This window comes from Lepidochelys kempii, chromosome 24 (genome assembly GCF_965140285.1).
Source record: "Lepidochelys kempii isolate rLepKem1 chromosome 24, rLepKem1.hap1, whole genome shotgun sequence".
In the NCBI taxonomy this organism is placed as follows: Eukaryota; Metazoa; Chordata; order Testudines; family Cheloniidae; genus Lepidochelys; species Lepidochelys kempii.
The window spans coordinates 13,644,837-13,667,376 of NC_136403.1; the positions used below are offsets into that span (position 1 = coordinate 13,644,837).

General features: G+C 49.9%; 2 protein-coding genes across 2 annotated transcripts in view; both read right to left on the bottom strand.

Annotated features, from left to right (window-relative positions):
* Positions 1-1,387: 1,387 nt before the first annotated feature.
* Positions 1,388-9,718, bottom strand: LOC140902929 (IgGFc-binding protein-like). The gene is made up of 7 exons (XM_073323512.2): positions 9,143-9,718; positions 8,084-8,654; positions 6,777-7,372; positions 4,305-4,878; positions 3,858-4,051; positions 2,467-2,608; positions 1,388-1,791 (listed from the first exon to the last, which is right to left on the bottom strand). The coding sequence occupies exons 1-7, from the start codon at positions 9,716-9,718 to the stop codon at positions 1,388-1,390; spliced, it is 3,057 nt and encodes a 1,018-aa protein (XP_073179613.2).
* A 2,183-nt stretch (positions 9,719-11,901) lies between these two features.
* The window catches only part of LOC140902932 (IgGFc-binding protein-like), a 56,788-nt gene continuing 46,149 nt past the window's right edge, over positions 11,902-22,540 (bottom strand). Inside the window, exons 23-27 of the mRNA XM_078850396.1 lie at positions 21,261-21,834; positions 20,814-21,007; positions 19,423-19,564; positions 18,407-18,747; positions 11,902-12,561 (exon numbers count right to left, since the gene is read on the bottom strand). Coding sequence (XP_078706522.1) covers positions 11,902-12,561; positions 18,407-18,747; positions 19,423-19,564; positions 20,814-21,007; positions 21,261-21,834 — 1,911 coding nt within the window. The remainder of the gene's footprint in view (positions 12,562-18,406; positions 18,748-19,422; positions 19,565-20,813; positions 21,008-21,260; positions 21,835-22,540) is intronic.

The window sequence follows — 22,540 nt, forward strand, 5'->3', positions numbered from 1 at the left end:
AGCTAAAACAAAAGATAATTTAACGCATTTCCTTGTCTTACTTACAATTTTTGTAATCTTAGATGAATCATTTTAGGTACATTTTCAGGAGATGTTTTACATGCCCCGTCTCTCTCTCCGTCCGGAGAGGGAACAAAAAAAGAGAGCACAAACAAGGTCCCCCCACTCCCAGATTTGAAAGTACCTTCTTTCCTTATTGGTCCTTTTGGTCAGCTGCCAACCAGGTTATTTGAGCTTTTTAACTCCTCACAGGTAAAGCGATTTAGTACACCTTCCCAGGAGGGATTTTATGTTACCCTTATCTCTATGTTTATGACAGGCCCCATTGCTATTCATAGGATTTTTCCAACCAGGTCCCATATTATATCCGTGATTGTGGTGTAGCCTGTTTTAGACAAAAGAACTGAGGACAAAATGAGTGGGAGCTACTCTCGGGGATGGGGGCGGCATTGGTTAGAACCATTAGGGGGCAGCTCTTGTGGGGACAGTGCTGCATGGGTGAGAGCCGTTAGGAGGAGCACTTGAGGGGCAAGAGGTCTCAAGGAGCTGTCTGCAATGTTCCAGGGCCCCTGAGGTATGTCAGGTTGGAGCAGGCTCTGTAGGCAGAGCCCTGAGCTGCCTAGATGTGCCTCAGTTTCCCCGTATCTTAGAGTTCAGGCAACATCCTCCCAGATCCAGGAGTTGGGATTCTCCTCAGGTCTCAGAGGTATCCCTGTTACATTAGAAACTGCTGGGGAATTTGTGGTAGGATGGACTTAGCAGAGCTGGGATTTGCCCACAATAGCTGGAATACTGGCCCTGCTCCTGCATGATACGCCGGGGATAGGTAATGACAAAATGCTCAGGTCTACACTTTATCTGGCATGCAGATCCCATGTGCTTGAGACAGAGCCGACAGCTCCCCACACCGAGTCATGCACCCCAAACCCTTCAGTACAGCACCCTGTAGCGCCATGCTGTGCCCCTGAGGGAGCGCGCCCTCGACTGACCCCCCACATCACTCCCTGCCACACAGCACCTGCTAGACAGGCATTGGGGTCAGCACTGACTTGCTAGGAGAATGTTCCCTTTTAGGTCGCCCACCCCACTCCCTGCAGCTCACCACAGTGCCTGCTGGCTATTGGTGTCAACCAGACTCCCCACTGCAATGCCTTGGATTACTTCATTGGAAAGGTAGCCTATCTAACTGCTGACCACACTGGGCCTTGTCTATGTTGGGTGTAGCCTGGGGGCTGCTTTAAATGGAGCCCACTGGCTGTGGACCCATAGGGGGCACTGGCCAGCTGGGCACTCTCCGAGCCCATCACCTCCCAGCCACTCTGCTTTGCCTGAACTGTCCTACCCACAACATGCCCCATCCGTGATGGGGGCTGCAGTTTCCTGCCCTCTATTTAGCAAAGCCTACAGGGTGGATATAGGAGTAGGGTGGACGTGCGCGCCCAGCACTCACCCACACAAAGCCGGCTTCAGCCCTGGCTGCAGTGACAGTGACTCCATCCACCTGGACAGTCACCGACCCAATGTAGAAAACCTGTGTGTTCCCACTGTTCTCATTCTTGGCCATGACATGGAAGGAGGGCGGGCCAGAGGCATCCCTGCAGGTCTTGACCACCGTGTAGGTGCAGTTGCCATGGAAATCATACGCCCGGCCATCGAAGGTGCGGTAATGAAAGTATCCCCCGGCCCTGCACGTGCCCCGAGAGACTGGCACACACTTTGGCTGCTCATTTATCATCTTGCAAATAGTTCCTTCCCTGCAGCGGACCACACTGCACGATGGCTTTGGAATATCTAGTGGGGAAAGACAATAGAAAGACAAACAGCAGACTAATCAGTAACATCTGTCTATCTCTCCCCCGACACGCATTGTTATATCTATCTATCACCATGTACTCCTCTGTCTCTCTTCCTCTATCCCCATACACACTTCCTTTGCATCATTCACAAACCTCCCACGAGTCCCATGCTGAGGAAATCTCTGCATGTGTGTGACAACAGCAAAACCAGATCCTGTGTCTCCTTCCCCGCAATGCGCGGCAGAGGTGGTTCAACACCTATGGGCATGATGCCGGCATCGATCAGGCAAAGGATTGTGGCTGGGATGTGATGGACACTGACAGTGCCCAGCTGACTGATGGCCCCCACAGCCAGTGGGCTCCAATTTAGAGCAGCTCCTAGGCTACAGCCAGGGAGAAGACCTACGAGTGTGATCAGCCCCCTGACAGCTGCCCACTTGGCTCTGCTGTGCACATCAGAAGATGGATGCAGCAGAGACGAGTGTTTCCAACAAGTGTTTCCATCTTTCAAGTCAAAATTCTGTAATATTACGGATCAGGGTTCCAGGCTAAATAAAAGGGGGAGAGAGAGAGTGAGTGAGAAGGGTGAGGAGACATAATTGAAATGACTTTACTCACCGCTTGTGCAATAACCCCTCGGGTCATGTTTCAATCAGTGACTCTCCTTTACCTTGGCTGATGCAGTCCATGACACCGTCTCTGATCTGGCAGGTTTCTCCACTGGTGCAGCTGTGAGCTTTGCAAGTCACCCCTCGGGCAGCAACGCAGGTGCAGTTTTGCTGGCACTCATTTCTCAGGACTGTCTCACTGGGCTGACGGGATGTTTGGGAAGGAGGAAATAACGCAATCATAGAATGATAGAATATCAGAGTTGGAAGGGACCTCAGGAGGTCATCTAGTCCAACCGCCTGCTCAAAGCACGACCTAATCCCCAACTAAATCATCCCAGTCAGGGCTTTGTCAAGCCTGACCTTAAAAACCTCAAAGGAAGGAGATTCCACCACCTCCCTAGGGAACCCATTCCACTGCTTCACCACCCTCCTAGTGAAAAAGTTTTTCCTAATATCCAACCTAAACCTCCCCCACTGCAACTTAAGACCATTACTCCTCATTCTGTCATCTGCTACCACTGTGAACAGTCCAGATCCATCCTCTTTGGAACCCCCTAATTTGTCGAGGGCCCTCTGTAGCCTATCCCTACCCTCCAGCATATCTACCTCTCCTTCCAGTTTTGTGTCATCTGCAAACTTGCTGAGGGTGCAATCCACACCATCCTTCAGATCATTCATGAAGATACTGAACAAAACCAGCCCCAGGACTAACCCTTGGGACACTCAGCTTTATTCCGGCTGCCAGCTAGATATGGAGCCATTGATCACTACCCACTGAGCCTGATGATCTAGCCAGCTTTCTATCCACCTCATTGTCCATTCATCCAGCCCATACTTCTATAACTTGCTGGCAAGACTACTCTGGGAGACCGTATCAAAAGCTTGGCTAAAGTCAAGGAAGAACGTGTCCACTGTTTTCCCCTTATCCACAGAGCCAGTTATCTCATCATAGAAGGCAATTAGGTTAGTCAGGCATGACTTGCCCTTGGTGAATCCATGCTGACTGTTCCTGATCACTTTCCTCTCCTCTAAGTGCTTCAAAATTGAATCCTTGAGGACCTGCTCCATGATTTTTCCAGGGACTGAGGTGAGGCTGACTGGAAATATAACTGGAAATGGTTATTTATAATAATTTCTGGCAGTGCTAAACTCAGAGCTGTGTGGTGAGGTGTGTGAAAAACTATTGTTTCATAATATTATTTCTCTTAACATTAAAAAGAGAGGCTGTCTAATGAGCAGCCCCTCTCTGTGCCTCAGTTTCCCCACAACAGACAAAGGGAATCAAATTTTCTTGCTTTTCTTGGTGCTTTGGGCATTAACAGAGCAGGGATGCCAGGCCGGATAGGCCAATACTCTGATCCACTATAGCAAACCCTATTCCTGTCTAGTGTAGAGATTAAGATATGTGAGAAAAAAATTTAGATCAGACCCAGACTGCTTGAGGTGGTACCTTGTAATATCTCCCATGCTCGAAGCACCCACAGCTCTGCAGAGTCACACAGCCCTGGCCGTCGAAGAGGAAGCCCTCGTCACACTGGCAGCCTTCAGCACAGGTCTCCGGGCAGTCCATGATGTCTCCAGAGCAGGTGGCGGTGCAGAGGTCAGCGCAGACCTCGTAGTGGCTGTTAACAGGGCAGCTCACAGCTTAAATAGAGAGAGAAATAAAGGATGGATGGAAAGATCTCACACCACAGCGTAGAGGGACAGACATGAAGGAGAGGACAGCAGGACAGGGAGGAGAGGAACAGGGCACCTTTCTAAGGGAACGTGAGATTGTTGGCTCCCACCCAGAAGACTTCCAGAAGAAGCCCAGAGGCCTGGAACAAGATGCCCAGTAACACTGACCCCCTCCCTTCCCCAGTGCGTCCCAGAGCTCCTACACTGTGGGTGCATTTACCGCAGAAGGAGGCGCTCCTCCAGGGCTGCATGGTGACCTTCGCCTCTTGGCAGGCCGTCACGTAGCTGTGGATGCTCTGGCACAGGACCTGTGCGTCCCCGTTTCCCAGGCACACATCGTACAGACAGTTGCTCTGATACACGCTGGGGCTGACCGCGCCGTGGCAGGCCGCGAAGGGGCCGTTGGGGTCTGTGAGCAGCCCACAGTAGTTGCGCCCTTTGAAGACGTCCTTCTTCTTCTCTTCGCAAACTGGACAGCTGTTTCCAGCACATCTGTCTGTACAGGATGCTCCTGGGATCTCGACTTCCCAAGCAGAGCCAAATGCTGCCACATCAGGGACTCTCCTGCCACTGGGGAGCAGGAACTCCTCGTCCTGCTCTCCATTGTAGTTCCCGCACAGGCCACACGTCTGGCCCTGGTAGGTCCCTGGGATGGTGACTCTGGCCTGGTAAACCAGGTCGTAGCTCACAGTGAGGCCAAAGTCAGTTTGCACCAGGACATTAGTGCCGTGTTGATATGCTCGGAGCTGCCCATTGACCATTATCACGGGGAGATTGTGGGATACCCCGTCCACCTGGAAAAGACAGCACATTCCCCTATGAGCAGGTAGGATGGACACTGCATCGTGCGTAGGGGCTATGGACAAGTTTTGAGATTCAGTTCTCACCGACGCCATGGGTTAAATCCAGAATGACTCATGACTCCCGATTTCACTTTGCAATGGTTTGTCCTCACCTTCCAAGCTCTTGACATTGTCACCCTGGACTACATTTCTGATCTCATCTCCCAGGCACCTCCCACCCTCCTGATCCTCTCTCTCTATCTTCTCCAACTCCTCAACCCATGTTTGGCCTGCTCCTTCTCATGCCAAGTCCTGGACTCAGAACAGTCTCCTACTTCTTCTCCATCTCCCACCCTCGGCCCCTGAAAACTCACTTCCCTGGTGACTCCTCCTTCCTTCCCCTCCATCTCCTATCTCAAACAATTTCCTATGCATTGTGTTCAATTTGCCCCAAATTAGACTGCAGGCTTCACAGGGCACTATGCCATGGGACAGATTCTTCAACACAGAGGCCAACGGAGATATAATGGGGAGGAATTTTACCCCATGTTTGCAAAATGTGAGGTATGTGGATGGGGTTCACCAAATAATTAATACTCATAAATAGGGGTATAACCAACAAGGGAGGCAAAGATGGAGCTGAGCTGGAGGATGCTCATCTCACCCAAGAGATACTTTGACATAGCAGCATCCCTGAGTAGCACTTTCTACCATTTCTAGCTGGGTAGGAGACTCCATCCCATTCTGACAGAAGATGACCTGGCTTCAACCATTCACGGCTTTGTCGCTTCCCTGCTGGACTATATTGCAAGCTGGTATACCCGGGCATGAAGCATTCAGCACTTAGGAATATTCAAGTGCTACACAACTCTGCAGCATGCCTCCTCAGCAACACTGGCTGCTGTACACATTAAACCTGTCCTCCACTCCCTCGTCTGGCTTCCCATAGAACAAGGAATACAGTTCAAGTTCTCAGTCTTTATCCCAAGGCGCTCAATGGCCTGGGACCAGGCTATCTAACAGATGAATTAAACCCCCAGGTTGAAGACTGTGGTTGACAACTTTCTTCCATTGGCACAATGGAAATCACATCAATAAGGATAACCTTTGTCTCTGCCAGAGATAAAGTTTTATTAGGAGTTTGGTCCAAATCTGGGGAATGAACCGTCTCAGGAAGTAAGGACCCTCACTAATCTGGCCACCCTCCTTTCCAAGTGCAAGGTACGTTCTTAGACCACCTTTCTCCAACATATGTATATGGCAACATGCGTATACATTTATCATTATAAAAAAATCCACAACAAAACACCCCACTGCACACACATCTTTCCTGGGGAGAGGAGGAGAGAACAAACATGTGGTAGATGTTAGTCACGTTGCTTAATGTGTTTCTGGGAGGGACTTAAATACCATGTGGATGAGCCTGGTATATGAACCTTGTAGCAGGGTGTCCTGCCCCTCAGTGGGCCTGGGGCCAGCCAACCCTTATTACTAAGGATTACTACTCAGGCACATCTGAGCAGGAATCATATGAGAAGATGGAGAAGCATATAAGAGAAGCAGGAAGAAGCCAGGCTCCTGGTCCAGCAGAGAGAGTTGTCAGAGAGAAAGAGGGGAATAGAGAGGCTGCTGGCAGTGAGTAGGCTCCCACAGAGAAACCTGAAAGTAGGGGAGTGAGACGGCAGTCAGGCAATGCCTGGGAATGGCCAGATAAGGAAGTGAATGGCTGTATGTGAAAACTCCTATTTGAATGAGACCCTTGGGAGGGCTGTTGCTATTGGATTTGTAAAAGCCTTTTGTGAGTTGTTGAGGAGTCCAAGAGGGGAAGCGGAGGCAGGCCACATGCAGAAACCTCGGGCCACAAAGGGACACACAGAACAATCTAAATGAAGATCTGGAGAAGGACTTACCATGATGAGCCCCTGTTTCTTCTGCAGCAGGGTGAGTGTGATCCCATACACCTGGATGGATACCACCTTGGCCATGGAGACATTCCCGCTGCCCCAGTCTTCTTTCTCTACGCTGATAGTGAATGGTGTAAGGTGACTGGCATCGGCGCAGGTCTTGGTCAGGATGTAGGTGCAGGTGCCTTGAAAGTCAAAGGGGACCCCGTCGAAAGAGAGGTAGTGGGGATGGCCAGAGGCAGAACAGGTCGCAGATCCAAATGGGTGGCATTTCTGGATGCCGTCCACCACCCTGCATTGCTCACCAGTGCCGCAGGAAAATGCCTTACACACAACCTCCCCACCAGCCTGACACACGCACTGCTCCTCGCATGAACCGCTGGGGTGGAAGGTCTCCCCGGCCTGGTAGTAAAGTCCCCTGTGGAGGCATCCGCACTGGGAAAAGGGGACGCAGTGGTCACCACTGAGAACAAAGCCCTCGTCACACACGCAGCCTTCCTTACACTGGGTCGTGCATTGCACCGGGGCATAGAGGTTGCTGCATGTCAGATCGCAGCTGCTGCTGCAGAATTCGTAGTGACTGTTCGGGGGACAGGACGGAGCTGTAATTAGAACAAAGAGTTAGGTCACATCGTGCCTAAGCTATATGCGCAATGAACCATCACAGAACATGCAATTTCATTCAAGCGCCTAATTTTCTATTTCCTTAATTTGGTTAATTAATAAAAGGGCAACCTCTCTAATTCGGTCCCAGGTCTGGGGATTGGGTGCCCCAGAGACACCAGGTAATGGGATATAGACAATCTCTCTCCAAGGGTTAGGCTTCTAATCTGGTCCAAGATCAGGGTGTAGGGAGTGGAGGGCTCATGGGCCTGGAATTGTTCTGTAGAGCTTTCACCACTAGCTTTTTGCTTTGAGTCCAGGGCACTAGTGCCTAAAACTCCTTCCCAGATGATGGCTTATGGGAGATGAGTTGGTGGCTTCCCACACCAGTTCCTAATGGACCGACATCTCAATTACGAAGACTCCACTGACTCCCAGCTCTGATTATTTCCAGTCTCAGCAGGGAAGCCACGGACTGGATGGACTATTACATCCCCAAACAGTGCCTCTCTGGCCTGGGGTGCAGCACATTGATAGGGCATGGTGAGGGGGCGGCTCCTATGACTGTACCCATCGTTTGGAGAGAGGGCTTCTTTGTCACTTAAACATTCTGCAGAACAGGATAAGCTGAGCATTTAGATCAACAACTACCAGCCAACAAAAACTAACAAGCCCCATGGGGCAATCAGTAGTGGACAGAGGCAACTCACAGCAGAACTCTGTCGTCCTCCAGGGATGCACCATAGCTCCAGCTTCCTGACATGCCTCGGAATAGCCAGCAACTGCCTGGCAGACGTTACTCTCCCGCCCACTGAGGACGCAATAGCCGTACACGCAGTCTACGAAGAATCCATGGGGGTCCACTTCGCTGTGACATCCTCTGAAGGGGCCATTCTTGTCTAGGATGAGCCCACACTGTCCTCTGCTACCTTGTTGTTGTTTTTCAATAGCCTCTACACTTGCACATGGGGGTATCGTTACTGCAGAGCATCCTGGGAGGTCGCCCACCTTCCAACTCTGGCCAAAGCTGACTGGGCTTGGTGCCAGCGTGCCATCCCTCATGAGCAAGTCGTCCTCCCTGTCCCTGTTGAAGTTGCCACACAGACCACACATGGCTCCCGTGTAGGTGACTGGCAGAGTGACCGTGATGCGTCCTGACCACCCGGCATAGGTAACGGTGAGACCAAAGTCTGTCTGGATCACTGTGGCCCAGCCCTTTCTATACACAGTGATTTTCTTATCAATGAGGTTGAAGGGAAGGTTAATCAGGAAACCGTTCATCTGTAAGTGCAAATCATTCAGTATATGAAACATCGCTCGCTCATGGTGGAACCTCTCACTCCAGAACAGAGCTGCAGCCCATAACTTTAATAAAAATCCACCTCTGTTTAACTCTTTGTCCAGTCTGCCTTGCTCCCTTCCCTACAACCTGCCTGAATCTCAGCTCTCCAGACTGGGCAGGATCCTCCAACCAGACTTTCATTACCTCTGGCTTTGGCTATTGCAGTTCCCTCCTCTCTGTGCTACCTGAGCCCCAGCTCCCCAGGTTCCCACAAATACTGGATGCTACTGACACTTTCTGACCCATCTCAAGTGAAATGGCAGCACCCCGATCCTTAAATATCTCCATCGGCTCCCTGTTCGTAGAAGAATCCAGTTCCCATTCAGTCTATATTTCACAGTCCTTCCATGCACTGTCTGTAACCTGTGTTGATGCCACAGGTGACTTTCTAGAAATGTTTTAGAGAGACTAGAGATAATTCACTCACCAGGACTTTCCCAGGGAATTGATTGCTGACCCTGAGGTTGGTCTGATAAACCTTGATCTTTAGAGGAGCAGTATTGTTCTCCTGGAAGTAGACCTCAAAGTCCACCAGTCCCTCCGCCTTCTCGCACAGGGCCGTGAGCTGGTAGCGGCAGGTGCCTTGGAAGTCGTATCTCTGTCCATCAAAGGTGGTGTAGTGCAGATTCCTTGTCACGGAGCAGGTGGCATAGCTGGAGGGGTAACAGCCCCGTACGCCGTTCACTAGCCCGCACCTCTCCGAGTGTTTGCACGTAGCAGCCGCGCATTCGACCTGTCTAGTGGCTGCATTGCACATGCACCGTGTCCCACATACCTCATCGACCCAGAAACTCACATTGGGGACATAGGGACGCCCCTCAAACTGGCACCCACAGCTGCTCTTGGGGATGCATTTGCCCTGGCTCAGCACAAAATCGTCCTTGCACTGGCAGCTTTCCACGCAGGGGTCTTGGCAGCTGCTAGGGGCTGACTGATCCACACACGTGGCTGGGCAGGCTGTTCCACAGAGCTGGTACTGGCTGTTCTCCAGGGGGCACGCCATGGCTGGGGAGTGAAGGACCCACAGATTTAGCAGCAAATTCTCTCCAAGCAAAAACAGTATTTAAAATAGACAGAGGGGGATGCATCTTGTGGGGCTACGAGAGCCCTTGAATTCTGGTGACCTCAACAGGAACAGAGGGTGCTCAGCACGTTGCAGGAGGTGCTTAGCACCTTGCAGGGTCAGGTCCATTTTTAAGAAGAGTGGATACTGGATAGATACCTCTTTAATGTGTTTAATTAAATAAACACTGTGACGTTGCACTCCATATGCTTTGTGGAAGTGTGCTTAAGAATATGACATATCTGGAATAGGCTGTATGCTAAATGCCCCTTGTATGGTGTCATTAGGTTGTAATGTAAGCTTGTAATCTACTAAGTGTGTTCATCCTAATTGTTTGCCTGTATTATTTCTAGATCTGGAGTTAGGAGAATAAAATATAAACTTGTATCACTGAGGTAAACATATTAAGTGGAGGCCATTAAGGGTACTCCAGAAACAATCAGTTGTAAATGGATTTAGTTACTTGAAAGCCTTCTTGTGTACCTGTGAGCCAGCCCATGGGGAATGGGTACTAGGGGTCTTACAGTGACTTGTGACCATGTCACCTGATAATGAAATCCATCTTAAATCTGGTACTTTTCTTTTACTAATATCCAACCTAGACCTCCCGCACTGCAACTTGAGACCATTGCTCCCTGTTCTGTCATCTGCCACCACCGAGAACAGCCGAGCTCCGTCCTTTTTAGAACCCCCCTTCAGGTAGTTAAAGGCTGCTATCAAATCCCCCCGCACTGTTCTCTTCTGCAGACTAAACAAGCTCAGTTCCCTCAGCCTCTCCTCGTAAGTCATGTGCCCCAGCTCCCTGATCATTTTCATTGCCCTCTGCTGGACTCTCTCCAATTTGTCCACATCCTGTCTGTACTGGGGGCCCAAAGTTGGACACAAAAGTGGGACCACTAAGCACTGAGGATGGGGTGGAGATTAAAGATAATCCAGGTATGGCCCAACACCTAAAAGAATACTTTGCCTCAGTTTTTAGTAAGAGTAATGACGAGTTTAGGGGTAGTGGCAGGCTAGCTAATGTGAACAAGTATATGGAACTAGAAATTATGGTATCTGAGGTAGAAATCAAACTCAAAAAGCTTAATGGGACTAAATCATGGGGCCTGGATAATCTCCATCCAAGAATATTAAGGCAACTGGCACATGAAATTGCAAGCCCAATAGCAAGGATTTTTAATGAATCTGTAAACTTGGGGGAGAATTTCTAATATTGGTCCTATTTTTAAGAAAGGGAGAAAAGTGATCCAGGAAACTACAGGCCTGTTAGTTTGACCTCAGTTGTATGCAGGTCTTTGAAAGAGAAAGCAGTTAAGGAAACAGAGGTAAATGGTAATTGGGATAAATACATGGTTTTACAAAATGTAGATCCTGCCCCACCAACCTGATCTCCTTCTTTGAGGAGATAACTGATTTTTTAGATAAAGGAAATGCAGTAGATCTTACGTACCTGAATTTCAGTAAGGCATTTGATACAGGTCCACATGGGAAATTATTACTTAAATTGGAGAAGATGGGGATTAATATGAGAATTCTAAGGTGGATAAGCAACTGGTTAAAGGAGAGACTACAACAGGCCATACTGAAAAGTGAATTGTCAGGCTGGAGGAAGGTTAATAGTGGAGTTTTGAGGACATCAGTAACTCAGCCAGAGGTTAGGGGTCGGTTACAGGAGTGGGTGGGCGAGGTTCTGTGGGCTGCAACGTGCAAGAGGTCAGACTAGATTAACATGATGGCCCCTTCGGACCTTAGAGCAGTGGTTCTCAACTCAAGGTCCACAGGTCTCTGTGGCCCATGTGACATCCTCTGAGCCATACAGGTAGTATATATAGTGTGTGGATGCAGCACATATAACACCTAGAGAGCTGCATATGCGGCCCAGAATGGGAAATAGGTTGAGAACCACTGCCTTAGAATCTATGATTTTATCAGTGACTTAAACTGTCACCATTTTACCACCGCTCCCATGTGTAATCAGTGGACGTTAGATACTCCAAGTGACAGGCACCTTAGCAATTCCAAGGACAAACAAGTACTGTGGGTACAACAGAACCCAGAGTCCTGATTTCCCAATCACTGCTCAATCCCAAACCACTCGATCACGCCCCCTCCCAACACCAGGGCTAGAACTCAAGAGTGATGAGAACCCAGGCTTCCCGGTCTAACCAGCAGACCATAGACCTTGGCATACAAATCCTGGCATACTCACGGCATCTGGCCAGCTGTCTCCATTCCCCAATCCTGACCCCCTCCAGCTGGCAGGCATCCGCGTAGGCCTTCAGGGCCTCACACAGGGCCTTCCTGTAGCCGTCGCTGTGGCACAGATCGTACACGCAGTTGTCCAAGTAGACTGTAGGATCCACCTTGGTGTGGCACTGGCTGAAGGGCCCATCTGAGACCTTGGTTATCAGGCCACATGAGGCCTCTTCCTTGTACTTTCTGGCTATGCTGGCGGCACAGGGCCTGCAACCTCCAATGCAATCGTGCCAGCAAAACTGATCCTCATCTTCCACTGCCCAGCTTTTCCCCAGGGTGGCGACACTGGGAGCCAGGTCCCCCTCTGGGGTCTCGAAGTCATCGGAGGGGTCCCCATTATAGTTGCCACACAGGCCGCAAAGGCTGTCGTAGAAGTCATTAGGGACGGTGACCCTCAGGTGGTTGTTCCAGTCATAGGACATGCTGAGGTTGAAGTCGGTGCGGAGGACGAGGGAGGTGCCGCTCTGATAGAGCCGAAGGGTCCCATTGTTCAGGGAGATGGGTAAGTGGGCCCTGGTGTTATTCACCTTTGCAGTGAGAAAGAAAGGGCAAAGGTCACAATCGAGTGCACAGGTCTGTCACTTATCTACGGAGCTCTACTCTGATATAGTTTTTCACTAGTATTTTCCAATTCATCAACATCAAAAGGGGTTTGAGAAGATTGTTCCTTTTCCAAGGAGTTCTGATGGAAACAAGGCCAATTTCAAAACCTGTCTCTTTTTCCTGTCACCAGCTCCTCGGCAGCCTGCCGGGCGGACTGACCTGGAGCTGGGGCTCCATTCGTCTTCATAGAAAATGTAGTAATTTATGAGTTTCATTCCATATTGGAATTAAGCTAATTTTCAAAATATTGAAATCTTTCTGCCAGTGGAATTAGCTTTCTCAGGCCAGCTCTATCTAATGTGATGTTTTAATCCAAAATTGGATAAAGTTTGTGTCCAGATTCACTGGAAATTGTGATTTGGCCCTGTCAGGGTTTCCTCCCCTCTCTGAACTCTGGGATACAGATGTGGGGATCCGCATGATGTGGGGACTCTGGGATACAGATGTGGGGACTCTGCTGCTTGCCAGGGGCTAAGATTCGCGATGTGACGGAGAGACTGCCGACACTCATCAAGCCCTCAGATCGCTACCCCTTCCTGCTTCTCCACGTGGGCACCAATGATACTGCCAAGAATGACCTTGAGCGGATCACTGCGGACTATGTGGCTCTAGGAAGAAGGATAAAGGAGTTGGAGGCGCAAGTGGTGTTCTCGTCCATCCTCCCCGTGGAAGGAAAAGGCCTGGGTAGGGAGCGTCGAATTGTGGAAGTCAACGAATGGCTACGCAGGTGGTGTCGGAGAGAAGGCTTTGGTTTCTTTGACCATGGGATGGTGTTCCATGAAGGAGGAGTGCTGGGCAGAGACGGGCTCCATCTTACGAAGAGAGGGAAGAGCATCTTTGCCAGCAGGCTGGCTAACCTAGTGAGGAGGGCTTTAAACTAGGTTCACCGGGGGAAGGAGACCAAAGCCCTGAGGTAAGTGGGAAAGCGGGATACCGGGAGGAAGCACAGGCAGGAATGTCTGTGAGGGGAGGGCTCCTGCCTCATACTGGGAATGAGGGGCGATCAACAGGTTATCTCAAGTGCTTATATACGAATGCACAAAGCCTTGGAAACAAGCAGGGAGAACTGGAGGTCCTGGTGATGTCAAGGAACTATGACGTGATTGGAATAACAGAGACTTGGTGGGATAACTCACATGACTGGAGTACTGTCATGGATGGTTATAAACTGTTCAGGAAGGACAGGCAGGGCAGAAAAGGTGGGGGAGTAGCACTGTATGTAAGGGAGCAGTATGACTGCTCAGAGCTCCGTTACGAAACTGTAGAAAAACCTGAGTGTCTCTGGATTAAGTTTAGAAGTGTGTGCAACAAGAGTGATGTAGTGGTGGGAGTCTGCTATAGACCACTGGACCAGGGGGATGAGGTAGATGAGGCTTTCTTCCGGCAGCTCATGGAAGCTACTAGATCGTATGCCCTGATTCTCATGGGTGACTTTAATTTTCCTGATATCTGCTGGGAGAGCAATACAGCGGTGCATAGACAATCCAGGAAGTTTTTGGAAAGCGTAGGGGACAATTTCCTGGCGCAAGTGCTAGAGGAGCCAACTAGGGGGGGTGCTTTTCTTGACCTGCTGCTCACAAACCGGGTAGAATTAGTGGGGTAAGCAAAAGTGGATGGAAATCTGGGAGGCAGTGACCATGAGTTGGTTGAGTTCAGGATCCTGACGCAGGGAAGAAAGGTAAGCAGCAGGATATGGACCCTGGACTTCAGGAAAGCAGACTTCGACTCCCTCAGGGAACGGATGGCCAGGATCCCCTGGGGGACTAACATGAAGGGGAAAGGAGTCCAGGAGAGCTGGCTGTATTTCAAGGAATCCCTGTTGAGGTTACAGGGACAAACCATCCCGATGAGTTGAAAGAATAGTAAATATGGCAGGCGACCAGCTTGGCTTAATGTTGAAATCCTAGCGGATCTTAAACATAAAAAAGAAGCTTACAAGAAGTGGAAGGTTGGACATATGACCAGGGAAGAGTATAAAAATATTGCTCGGGCATGTAGGAATGATATCAGGAGGGCCAAATCGCACGTGGAGCTGCAGCTAGCAAGAGATGTCAAGAGTAACAAGAAGGGTTTCTTCAGGTATGTTGGCAACAAGAAGAAAGCCAAGGAAAGTGTGGGCCCCTTAATGAATGAGGGAGGCAACCTAGTGACAGAGGATGTCGAAAAAGCTAATGTACTCAATGCTTTTTTTGCCTCTGTTTTCACTAACAAGGTCAGCTCCCAGACTGCTGCGCTGGGCATCACAAAATGCGGAAGAGATGGCCAGCCCTCTGTGGAGATAGAGGCGGTTAGGGACTATTTAGAAAAGCTGGACGTGCACAAGTCCATGGGGCCGGACGAGTTGCATCCGAGAGTGCTGAAGGAATTGGCGGCTGTGATTGCAGAGCCACTGGCCATTATCTTTGAAAACTCGTGGCGAACCGGGGAAGTCCCGGATGACTGGAAAAAGGCTAATGTAGTGCCAATCTTTAAAAAAGGGAAGAAGGAAGATCCTGGGAACTACAGGCCAGTCAGCCTCACCTCAGTCCCTGGAAAAATCATGGAGCAGGTCCTCAAAGAATCAATCCTGAAGCACTTGCATGAGAGGAAAGTGATCAGGAACAGCCAGCATGGATTCACCAAGGGAAGGTCATGCCTGACTAATCTAATCGCCTTTTATGATGAGATTACTGGTTCTGTGGATGAAGGGAAAGCAGTGGATGTATTGTTTCTTGACTTTAGCAAAGCTTTTGACACGGTCTCCCACAGTATTCTTGTCAGGAAGTTAAGGAAGTATGGGCTGGATGAATGCACTATAAGATGGGTAGAAAGCTGGCTAGATTGTCGGGCTCAACGGGTAGTGATCAATGGCTCCATGTCTAGTTGGGAGCCGGTGTCAAGTGGAGTGCCCCAGGGGTCGGTCCTGGGGCTGGTTTTGTTCAATACCTTCATAAATGATCTGGAGGATGGTGTAGATTGCACTCTCAGCAAATTTGCAGATGATACTAAACTGGGAGGAGTGGTAGATACGCTGGAGGGGAGGGATAGGATACAGAAGGACCTAGACAAATTGGAGGATTGGGCCAAAAGAAATCTGATGAGGTTCAATAAGGATAAGTGCTGGGTCCTGCACTTAGGACGGAAGAATCCAATGCACCGCTACAGACTAGGGGCCGAATGGCTAGGCAGCAGTTCTGCGGAAAAGGACCTAGGGGTGACAGTGGACGAGAAGCTGGATATGAGTCAGCAGAGTGCCCTTGTTGCCAAGAAGGCCAATGGCATTTTGGGATGTATAAGTAGGGGCATAGCGAGCAGATCGAGGGACGTGATCATTCCCCTCTATTCGACATTGGTGAGGCCTCATCTGGAGTACTGTGTCCAGTTTTGGGCCCCACACTACAAGAAGGATGTGGATAAATTGGAAAGAGTCCAACGAAGGGCAACAAAAATGATTAGGGGTCTAGAACACATGACTTATGAGGAGAGGCTGAGGGAGCTGGGATTGTTTAGCCTGCAGAAGAGAAGAATGAGGGGGGATTTGATAGCTGCTTTCAACTACTTGAAAGGGGGTTCCAAAGAGGATGGCTCTAGACTGTTCTCAATGGTAGCAGATGACAGAACGAGGAGTAATGGTCTCAAGTTGCAGTGGGGGAGGTTTAGATTGGATATTAGGAAAAGCTTTTTCACTATGAGGGTGGTGAAACACTGGAATGCGTTACCTCGGGAGGTGGTAGAATCTCCTTCCATAGAGGTTTTTAAGGTCAGGCTTGACAAAGCCCTGGCTGGGATGATTTAACTGGGAATTGGTCCTGCTTCGAGCAGAGGGTTGGACTAGATGACCTTCTGGGGTCCCTTCCAACCCTAATATTCTATGATTCTATGAAAGACCCTCTAAGCTTATATGCTACCACCTTAGGTTTAAAACTTCCCCAAGGCACAAATTCCTTTCCTGGTCCTTGGATGGTATTGCTGCCACCACCAAATGATTTCCCCCAAAAGTCAGGAAAGGGTCACTTGGAATCCCTATCCCCCCAAACCCCTTCACCCCCTTTTCTGGGGAGGACTGAGAAATAAATACCAACCAGTTGCCTTAGTAATGTGAGCACAGACCCGATCCCTTGACTTCAGGACACTGAAATCAATCAGATTCTTAGAAGAAGAATTTTATTTATATATATAAATATAAAGTAAAAGACTCACACCTGCAAAATCAGGATGGAAGGTAACTTTACAGGATAAATAAAAAGATTTAAAATACAGAGGATTCCCCTCTGACTCTGCTTCACAGTTACAAAACAGGAATGAAACTACCTCTTAGCATAGGGAAAATTCACAAGCTAAAACAAAAGATAATTTAACGCATTTCCTTGTCTTACTTACAATTTTTGTAATCTTAGATGAATCATTTTAGGTACATTTTCAGGAGATGTTTTACATGCCCCGTCTCTCTCTCCGTCCGGAGAGGGAACAAAAAAAGAGAGCACAAACAAGGTCCCCCCACTCCCAGATTTGAAAGTACCTTCTTTCCTTATTGGTCCTTTTGGTCAGCTGCCAACCAGGTTATTTGAGCTTTTTAACTCCTCACAGGTAAAGCGATTTAGTACACCTTCCCAGGAGGGATTTTATGTTACCCTTATCTCTATGTTTATGACAGGCCCCATTGCTATTCATAGGATTTTTCCAACCAGGTCCCATATTATATCCGTGATTGTGGTGTAGCCTGTTTTAGACAAAAGAACTGAGGACAAAATGAGTGGGAGCTACTCTCGGGGATGGGGGCGGCATTGGTTAGAACCATTAGGGGGCAGCTCTTGTGGGGACAGTGCTGCATGGGTGAGAGCCCTTAGGAGGAGCACTTGAGGGGCAAGAGGTCTCAAGGAGCTGTCTGCAATGTTCCAGGGCCCCTGAGGTATGTCAGGTTGGAGCAGGCTCTGTAGGCAGAGCCCTGAGCTGCCTAGATGTGCCTCAGTTTCCCCGTATCTTAGAGTTCAGGCAACATCCTCCCAGATCCAGGAGTTGGGATTCTCCTCAGGTCGGGTCTCAGAGGTATCCCTGTTACATTAGAAACTGCTGGGGAATTTGTGGTAGGATGGACTTAGCAGAGCTGGGATTTGCCCACAATAGCTGGAATACTGGCCCTGCTCCTGCATGATACGCCGGGGATAGGTAATGACAAAATGCTCAGGTCTACACTTTATCTGGCATGCAGATCCCATGTGCTTGAGACAGAGCCGACAGCTCCCCACACCGAGTCATGCACCCCAAACCCTTCAGTACAGCACCCTGTAGCGCCATGCTGTGCCCCTGAGGAAGCGCGCCCTCGACTGACCCCCCACATCACTCCCTGCCACACAGCACCTGCTAGACAGGCATTGGGGTCAGCACTGACTTGCTAGGAGAATGTTCCCTTTTAGGTCGCCCACCCCACTCCCTGCAGCTCACCACAGTGCCTGCTGGCTATTGGTGTCAACCAGACTCCCCACTGCAATGCCTTGGATTACTTCATTGGAAAGGTAGCCTATCTAACTGCTGACCACACTGGGCCTTGTCTATGTTGGGTGTAGCCTGGGGGCTGCTTTAAATGGAGCCCACTGGCTGTGGACCCATAGGGGGCACTGGCCAGCTGGGCACTCTCCGAGCCCATCACCTCCCAGCTACTCTCCTTTGCCTGCTCTGTCCTACCCACAACATGCCCCATCCGTGATGGGGGCTGCAGTTTCCTGCCCTCTATTTAGCAAAGCCTACAGGGTGGATATAGGAGTAGGGTGGACGTGCGCGCCCAGCACTCACCCACACAAAGCCGGCTTCAGCCCTGGCTGCTGTGACAGTGACTCCATCCACCTGGACAGTCACCGACCCAATGTAGAAAACCTGTGTGTTCCCACTGTTCTCATTCTTGGCCATGACATGGAAGGAGGGCGGGCCAGAGGCATCCCTGCAGGTCTTGACCACCGTGTAGGTGCAGTTGCCATGGAAATCATACGCCCGGCCATCGAAGGTGCGGTAATGAAAGTATCCCCCGGCCCTGCACGTGCCCCGAGAGACTGGCACACACTTTGGCTGCTCATTTATCGTCTTGCAAATAGTTCCTTCCCTACAGCGGACCACACTGCACGATGGCTTTGGAATATCTAGTGGGGAAAGACAATAGAAAGACAAACAGCAGACTAATCAGTAACATCTGTCTATCTCTCCCCCGACACGCATTGTTATATCTATCTATCACCATGTACTCCTCTGTCTCTCTTCCTCTATCCCCATACACACTTCCTTTGCATCATTCACAAACCTCCCACGAGTCCCATGCTGAGGAAATCTCTGCATGTGTGTGACAACAGCAAAACCAGATCCTGTGTCTCCTTCCCCGCAATGCGCGGCAGAGGTGGTTCAACACCTATGGGCATGATGCCGGCATCGATCAGGCAAAGGATTGTGGCTGGGATGTGATGGACACTGACAGTGCCCAGCTGACTGATGGCCCCCACAGCCAGTGGGCTCCAATTTAGAGCAGCTCCTAGGCTACAGCCAGGGAGAAGACCTACGAGTGTGATCAGCCCCCTGACAGCTGCCCACTTGGCTCTGCTGTGCACATCAGAAGATGGATGCAGCAGAGACGAGTGTTTCCAACAAGTGTTTCCATCTTTCAAGTCAAAATTCTGTAATATTACGGATCAGGGTTCCAGGCTAAATAAAAGGGGGAGAGAGAGAGTGAGTGAGAAGGGTGAGGAGACATAATTGAAATGACTTTACTCACCCCTTGTGCAATAACCCCTCGGGTCATGTTTCAATCAGTGACTCTCCTTTACCTTGGCTGATGCAGTCCATGACACCGTCTCTGATCTGGCAGGTTTCTCCACTGGTGCAGCTGTGAGCTTTGCAAGTCACCCCTCGGGCAGCAACGCAGGTGCAGTTTTGCTGGCACTCATTTCTCAGGACTGTCTCACTGGGCTGACGGGATGTTTGGGAAGGAGGAAATAACGCAATCATAGAATGATAGAATATCAGAGTTGGAAGGGACCTCAGGAGGTCATCTAGTCCAACCGCCTGCTCAAAGCACGACCTAATCCCCAACTAAATCATCCCAGTCAGGGCTTTGTCAAGCCTGACCTTAAAAACCTCAAAGGAAGGAGATTCCACCACCTCCCTAGGGAACCCATTCCACTGCTTCACCACCCTCCTAGTGAAAAAGTTTTTCCTAATATCCAACCTAAACCTCCCCCACTGCAACTTAAGACCATTACTCCTCATTCTGTCATCTGCTACCACTGTGAACAGTCTAGATCCATCCTCTTTGGAACCCCCTAATTTGTCGAGGGCCCTCTGTATCCTATCCCTACCCTCCAGCATATCTACCTCTCCTTCCAGTTTTGTGTCATCTGCAAACTTGCTGAGGGTGCAATCCACACCATCCTTCAGATCATTCATGAAGATACTGAACAAAACCAGCCCCAGGACTAACCCTTGGGACACTCAGCTTTATTCCGGCTGCCAGCTAGATATGGAGCCATTGATCACTACCCACTGAGCCTGATGATCTAGCCAGCTTTCTATCCACCTCATTGTCCATTCATCCAGCCCATACTTCTATAACTTGCTGGCAAGACTACTCTGGGAGACCGTATCAAAAGCTTGGCTAAAGTCAAGGAAGAACGTGTCCACTGTTTTCCCCTTATCCACAGAGCCAGTTATCTCATCATAGAAGGCAATTAGGTTAGTCAGGCATGACTTGCCCTTGGTGAATCCATGCTGACTGTTCCTGATCACTTTCCTCTCCTCTAAGTGCTTCAAAATTGAATCCTTGAGGACCTGCTCCATGATTTTTCCAGGGACTGAGGTGAGGCTGACTGGAAATATAACTGGAAATGGTTATTTATAATAATTTCTGGCAGTGCTAAACTCAGAGCTGTGTGGTGAGGTGTGTGAAAAACTATTGTTTCATAATATTATTTCTCTTAACATTAAAAAGAGAGGCTGTCTAATGAGCAGCCCCTCTCTGTGCCTCAGTTTCCCCACAACAGACAAAGGGAATCAAATTTTCTTGCTTTTCTTGGTGCTTTGGGCATTAACAGAGCAGGGATGCCAGGCCGGATAGGCCAATACTCTGATCCACTATAGCAAACCCTATTCCTGTCTAGTGTAGAGATTAAGATATGTGAGAAAAAAATTTAGATCAGACCCAGACTGCTTGAGGTGGTACCTTGTAATATCTCCCATGCTCGAAGCACCCACAGCTCTGCAGAGTCACACAGCCCTGGCCGTCGAAGAGGAAGCCCTCGTCACACTGGCAGCCTTCAGCACAGGTCTCCGGGCAGTCCATGATGTCTCCAGAGCAGGTGGCGGTGCAGAGGTCAGCGCAGACCTCGTAGTGGCTGTTAACAGGGCAGCTCACAGCTTAAATAGAGAGAGAAATAAAGGATGGATGGAAAGATCTCACACCACAGCGTAGAGGGACAGACATGAAGGAGAGGACAGCAGGACAGGGAGGAGAGGAACAGGGCACCTTTCTAAGGGAACGTGAGATTGTTGGCTCCCACCCAGAAGACTTCCAGAAGAAGCCCAGAGGCCTGGAACAAGATGCCCAGTAACACTGACCCCCTCCCTTCCCCAGTGCGTCCCAGAGCTCCTACACTGTGGGTGCATTTACCGCAGAAGGAGGCGCTCCTCCAGGGCTGCATGGTGACCTTCGCCTCTTGGCAGGCCGTCACGTAGCTGTGGATGCTCTGGCACAGGACCTGTGCGTCCCCGTTTCCCAGGCACACATCGTACAGACAGTTGCTCTGATACACGCTGGGGCTGACCGCGCCGTGGCAGGCCGCGAAGGGGCCGTTGGGGTCTGTGAGCAGCCCACAGTAGTTGCGCCCTTTGAAGACGTCCTTCTTCTTCTCTTCGCAAACTGGACAGCTGTTTCCAGCACATCTGTCTGTACAGGATGCTCCTGGGATCTCGACTTCCCAAGCAGAGCCAAATGCTGCCACATCAGGGACTCTCCTGCCACTGGGGAGCAGGAACTCCTCGTCCTGCTCTCCATTGTAGTTCCCGCACAGGCCACACGTCTGGCCCTGGTAGGTCCCTGGGATGGTGACTCTGGCCTGGTAAACCAGGTCGTAGCTCACAGTGAGGCCAAAGTCAGTTTGCACCAGGACATTAGTGCCGTGTTGATATGCTCGGAGCTGCCCATTGACCATTATCACGGGGAGATTGTGGGATACCCCGTCCACCTGGAAAAGACAGCACATTCCCCTATGAGCAGGTAGGATGGACACTGCATCGTGCGTAGGGGCTATGGACAAGTTTTGAGATTCAGTTCTCACCGACGCCATGGGTTAAATCCAGAATGACTCATGACTCCCGATTTCACTTTGCAATGGTTTGTCCTCACCTTCCAAGCTCTTGACATTGTCACCCTGGACTACATTTCTGATCTCATCTCCCAGGCACCTCCCACCCTCCTGATCCTCTCTCTCTATCTTCTCCAACTCCTCAACCCATGTTTGGCCTGCTCCTTCTCATGCCAAGTCCTGGACTCAGAACAGTCTCCTACTTCTTCTCCATCTCCCACCCTCGGCCCCTGAAAACTCACTTCCCTGGTGACTCCTCCTTCCTTCCCCTCCATCTCCTATCTCAAACAATTTCCTATGCATTGTGTTCAATTTGCCCCAAATTAGACTGCAGGCTTCACAGGGCACTATGCCATGGGACAGATTCTTCAACACAGAGGCCAACGGAGATATAATGGGGAGGAATTTTACCCCATGTTTGCAAAATGTGAGGTATGTGGATGGGGTTCACCAAATAATTAATACTCATAAATAGGGGTATAACCAACAAGGGAGGCAAAGATGGAGCTGAGCTGGAGGATGCTCATCTCACCCAAGAGATACTTTGACATAGCAGCATCCCTGAGTAGCACTTTCTACCATTTCT